The sequence below is a fragment of the Berghia stephanieae genome, chromosome 3 (assembly GCF_034508935.2).
Source record: "Berghia stephanieae isolate SIO BIC M18660-M18661 chromosome 3, UCSD_Bste_1.3, whole genome shotgun sequence".
Classification (NCBI taxonomy): Eukaryota; Metazoa; Mollusca; class Gastropoda; order Nudibranchia; family Aeolidiidae; genus Berghia; species Berghia stephanieae.
In genome coordinates this window covers 8,557,075-8,562,767 of record NC_088362.1, presented here as the reverse complement: position 1 = coordinate 8,562,767, position 5,693 = coordinate 8,557,075, and the positions used below count along the sequence as shown (strand labels likewise).

The following is a 5,693-nucleotide window of genomic DNA, read 5'->3' as shown; positions in this document are numbered from 1 at the left end:
TAATAATAATAATAATAATATAATAATAATATATAATAATAATAATAATAATAATAATAATAATAATAATATAATAATAATAATAATATTATTATTATTATTATTATACTTTATTCATCCAAAAAAATAGAAATTCGTTTACAGACGTGGCATGCATGAAAATGTATAAACACAAAGTTGTGAATCTATGGCGACAATGTATACATACACACACACACACACACACACACACACACACATATATTATATATATATATATATATATATATATATATATATATATATATATATATATATAAACATTTGAAATATAATTAAGATAGTTTGACTTCTACAACGTTGTTATCGAGCGTTGCTCTCATCAGGAAGTGGAAGTGAAAGTAGATTGTTGTGTTTTCGTATTTTTATAGATTCGTGTTTATGGAGGTTCGTAATTACATAAAAGGTGTTTGATTCTATGTCTGCATGAGGAAGTTAGTTCGTTTCTTCTGTTGAGTGTTGCTATGCTCGGTTCAGTGATGATGAAGAATTTTTCTTCCAAGCAGAGGTTGCAAATCTTAGAAGAGGGGGAGTACGACTGTGCTCTGGAGATGATTTTCCATGTGATGCTGTGTTGTATGTTTTTTTCTTTGAGGTTCTAAATGTGTTCGCTTAGTGTAGTAGAATGTCGTTTGTGTATGTTTCTGAAGGAAGATGTATGCAGGTTGTATCTGGTTTTGAATGGACACTCGGTGAGGCCAATGTATGTTTCTTGTTTTGGTGTGTCTGGTCGTGTTACTGTGGCTTGATAAATTACGTTTTGAGTCAGGCAATTGCCGTTTAGTGGGCATGTTGTCTGGGTCCTACAGTTGCATTTTTTCTGCAGGTTGTTGCTGGGCTGATCTGGCTGTGATAGTTTTCGGTTATTGTTGGATGAAATAATGTTTTGTATGTTTGGCATGCAGGTGTATCCTATTTTGATGGTGTTTTTGTTCATGATTGGGTGTAGAACGTGCCGGGAGGGAAGCATTTTTGTAGTAGATTGAAGAATTTGTTACCGATAGAAGTTGTCACATTCTTGCTGTAGGGTGGGTTGAACCATGTTATGTGTCGTTTTCTTTGTCGTTTTTTTGTTGGGGTGGTAATGGTCTCTTCCTCATATTCTAGTTTGTAGTTATATCCACTTTTTTGTAGTGCGTTTGTGTACGGTGGGATTGCATCGTTGAATATGTTGTTGTTTGTAGAGTTGTTAGATAGTCGTTTGTTAATGCTCTCGGGGATGTTTTTTATTATAGATGGCGGATGATTGCTGTGTCTATGAACGTACAATGGGATGTTGTTGGGTTTTGAAAATGGTTGATAGGTGCCGTCGTTTAGGTTGATGGTTATGTCCAGGAAGTCGAATGTTTTTTTGTTGGCTTCGATTGTAATTTTCAGATTGTTGTCCTGGAAGATTTTGCATACTTTTTTCTTTATTAATTCTGTCTGTCTCGGTGTTTTATTGCACAATGCGAGTCCGTCGTCCCTGTATCGTCCAATGTTTATATCGAGATTTTGCATTTGAGAAAGTAGATATAGTCCGACGAGCTCGCATGTTTCTGCTCCATCGTAGCTCCCCATGGTGACATCAAAGTTTGTTGATTTTTTTGTCCATGATGTTCCATTATTGTAAAGTGATGTATTCTTCGAGTGCAGGATAATATGTATTTCTTCTTCGGTGATGTTGTCGAAGGTTTTTGCGAACTGTAGTGCTTTGAGGAGTAGGGTTTTGGTGATTGAAGGGTAGAAATTACAGATGTCAAAGATGATTGCGTTTTGTCGTTGTTTGTTTTCTGTGTTTCTGTACCAGTTGATAACTTCGGCGGTGTTTCTCCATTGGTTGAATTCGGTTTTCTTAACGATTTTGGTGTTGATTCTGTCTAAAATCTGTTTACTTATTTTTCCGATTTGTGATTTACATGGGTTTATGAGACGGCATTGTACGTTGTTGCGAAAGTTTGGTTTATGGTCTTTGATAGTGATGAAGGCGTTAGATTTTGCTGTGGTGTCTATTCTGTCACTTAGCTGTAGGTTTTCGGCGATGCTTTTGTCTTCTTCTGTAATGTCAGGTGTCGTGGATGGTGTTTGTTTCTTGTACTCTGCTTGTATATTTTTCTCAAGTAAATGTGTGTATTCTTTAGGGGTAAGCTTGTAGAAGTTTGTGGTTTTGTCAGCGGCGACGTAAACATTAGAGTCTTGATGTATTGATCGTATGTCTTGTTGTAGTTTGTTTTGGAAGGTGTCGTTGATTTGTCTGAATTTTATGTTTCGGATGATATCTGTCATTCCATCCTCGAATTCTCGTAGTTCAGGTATGGATGGGGCTGGTCTGGTAGATCTAAATCCAAAGTTTCTTTATTTTTAACCGTTTGGTCAGGGTTTAGGTAGAAAAAAGCTCGCCATCTGGTGTTTCTTATAAATTTTTCGGTATTGTTGATTAGAGATTTTAGGTATTGTTTGCTTGTCGGGATCGGGATGTTCTTTGTCGAATGATCGAAATTAGTACTTACGAGGTTCATTTCTGGTTAAAATAAAGTGCTCAACAGGACAGTAGAACTGGAGCAAATGTATAAATTATAAAACAAAAACCATGAAATAATAGTGCTCAACTTTAGTATAAAAGGAGCTATTTATAAACATTTGAAATATAATTAAGATAGTTTGACTTCTACAACGTTGTTATCGAGCGTTGCTCTCATCAGGAAGTGGAAGTGAAAGTAGATTGTTGTGTTTTCGTATTTTTATAGATTCGTGTTTATGGAGGTTCGTAATTACATAAAAGGTGTTTGTTTCTATGTCTGCATGAGGAAGTTAGTTCGTTTCTTCTGTTGAGTGTTGCTATGCTCGGTTCAGTGATGATGAAGAATTTTTCTTCCAAGCAGAGGTTGCAAATCTTAGAAGAGGGGAGTACGACTGTGCTCTGGAGATGATTTTCCATGTGATGCTGTGTTGTATGTTTTTTTCTTTGAGGTTCCAAATGTGTTCGCTTAGTGTAGTAGAATGTCGTTTGTGTATGTTTCTGAAGGAAGATGTATGCAGGTTGTATCTGGTTTTGAATGGACACTCGGTGAGGCCAATGTATGTTTCTTGTTTTGGTGTGTCTGGTCGTGTTACTGTGGCTTGATAAATTACGTTTTGAGTCAGGCAATTGCCGTTTAGTGGGCATGTTGTCTGGGTCCTACAGTTGCATTTTTTCTGCAGGTTGTTGCTGGGCTGATCTGGCTGTGATAGTTTTCGGTTATTGTTGGATGAAATAATGTTTTGTATGTTTGGCATGCAGGTGTATCCTATTTTGATGGTGTTTTTGTTCATGATTGGGTGTAGAACGTGACCGGGAGGGAAGCATTTTTGTAGTAGATTGAAGAATTTGTTACCGATAGAAGTTGTCACATTCTTGCTATAGGGTGGGTTGAACCATGTTATGTGTCGTTTTCTTTGTCGTTTTTTTGTTGGGGTGGTAATGGTCTCTTCCTCATATTCTAGTTTGTAGTTATATCCACTTTTTTGTAGTGCGTTTGTGTACGGTGGGATTGCATCGTTGAATATGTTGTTGTTTGTAGAGTTGTTAGATAGTCGTTTGTTAATGCTCTCGGGGATGTTTTTTATTATAGATGGCGGATGATTGCTGTGTCTATGAACGTACAATGGGATGTTGTTGGGTTTTGAAAATGGTTGATAGGTGCCGTCGTTTAGGTTGATGGTTATGTCCAGGAAGTCGAATGTTTTTTTGTTGGCTTCGATTGTAATTTTCAGATTGTTGTCCTGGAAGATTTTGCATATTTTTTTCTTTATTAATTCAGTCTGTCTCGGTGTTTTATTGCACAATGCGAGTCCGTCGTCCCTGTATAGTCCAATGTTTATATCGAGATTTTGCATTTGAGAAAGTAGATATAGTCCGACGAGCTCGCATGTTTCTGCTCCATCGTAGCTCCCCATGGTGACATCAAAGTTTGTTGATTTTTTTGTCCATGCTGTTCCATTATTGTAAAGTGATGTATTCTTCGAGTGCAGGATAATATGTATTTCTTCTTCGGTGATGTTGTCGAAGGTTTTTGCGAACTGTAGTGCTTTGAGGAGTAGGGTTTTGGTGATTGAAGGGCAGAAATTACAGATGTCAAAGATGATTGCGTTTTGTCGTTGTTTTTTTTTCTGTGTTTCTGTACCAGTTGATAACTTCGGCGGTGTTTCTCCATTGGTTGAATTCGGTTTTCTTATCGATTTTGGTGTTGATTCTGTCTAAAATCTGTTTACTTATTTTTCCGATTTGTGATTTACATGGGTTTATGAGACGGCATTGTACGTTGTTGCGAAAGTTTGGTTTATGGTCTTTGATAGTGATGAAGGCGTTAGATTTTGCTGTGGTGTCTATTCTGTCACTTAGCTGTAGGTTTTCGGCGATGCTTTTGTCTTCTGCTGTAATGTCAGGTGTCGTGGATGGTGTTTGTTTCTTGTACTCTGCTTGTATATTTTTCTCAAGTAAATGTGTGTATTCTTTAGGGGTAAGCTTGTAGAAGTTTATGGTTTTGTCAGCGGCGACGTAAACATTGGAGTCTTGATGTATTGATCGTATGTCTTGTTGTAGTTTGTTTTGGAAAGTGTCGTTGATTTGTCTGAATTTTATGTTTCGGATGATATCTGTCATTCCATCCTCGAATTCTCGTAGTTCAGGTATGGATGGGGCTGGTCTGGTAGATCTAAATCCAAAAGTTTCTTTATTTTTATCCGTTTGGTCAGGGTTTAGGTAGAAAAAAGCTCGCCATCTGGTGTTTCTTATAAATTTTTCGGTATTTTTGATTAGAGATTTTAGGTATTGTTTGCTTGTCGGGATCGGGATGTTCTTTGTCGAATAATCGAAATTAGTACTTACGAGGTTCATTTCTGGTTAAAATAAAGTGCTCAACAGGACAGTAGAACTGGAGCAAATGTATAAATTATAAAACAAAAACCATGAAATGATAGTGCTCAACTTTAGTATAAAAGGAGCTATTTATATAGAAAGAAATATACATTGGCCTCACCGAGTGTCCATTCAAAACCAGATACAGCCTGCATACATCTTCCTTCAGAAACATACACAAACGACATTCTGCTACACTAAGCGAACACATTTGGAACCTCAAAGAAAAAAACATACAACACAGCATCACATGGAAAATCATCTCCAGAGCACAGTTGTACTCCCCCTCTTCTAAGATTTGCAACCTCTGCTTGGAAGAAAAATTCTTCATCATCACTAAACCGAGCATAGCAACACTCAACAGAAGAAATGAACTAACTTCCTCATGCAGACATAGAAACAAACACCTTTTATGTAATTACGAACCTCCATAAACACGAATCTATAAAAATACGAAAACACAACAATCTACTTTCACTTCCACTTCCTGATGAGAGCAACGCTCGATAACAACGTTGTAGAAGTCAAACTATCTTAATTATATTTCAAATGTTTATAAATAGCTCCTTTTATACTAAAGTTGAGCACTATTATTTCATGGTTTTTGTTTTATAATTTTTATATATATATATATATATATATATATATATATATATATATATATATATATATAATATATATATATATATATATATATATGAGCCTAGGTCAAAAGGTGCCAATTTTTTTTCTCAAAATAAAAGTGACACAATAGTCCATTTATGTTTCTATATATGTA

General features: G+C 36.0%; 1 protein-coding gene across 1 annotated transcript in view; it reads right to left on the bottom strand.

The window, feature by feature from the left end:
- Nucleotides 1-4,894, bottom strand: part of LOC144969145 (organic cation/carnitine transporter 2-like) — a 14,190-nt gene extending 9,296 nt beyond the window's left edge. The window contains exons 1-2 of the mRNA XM_078908253.1: nt 4,294-4,894; nt 1,938-2,213 (exon numbers count right to left, since the gene is read on the bottom strand). Coding sequence (XP_078764379.1) covers nt 1,938-2,213; nt 4,294-4,894 — 877 coding nt within the window. The remainder of the gene's footprint in view (nt 1-1,937; nt 2,214-4,293) is intronic.
- Between the last annotated feature and the right edge of the window lie 799 nt (nt 4,895-5,693).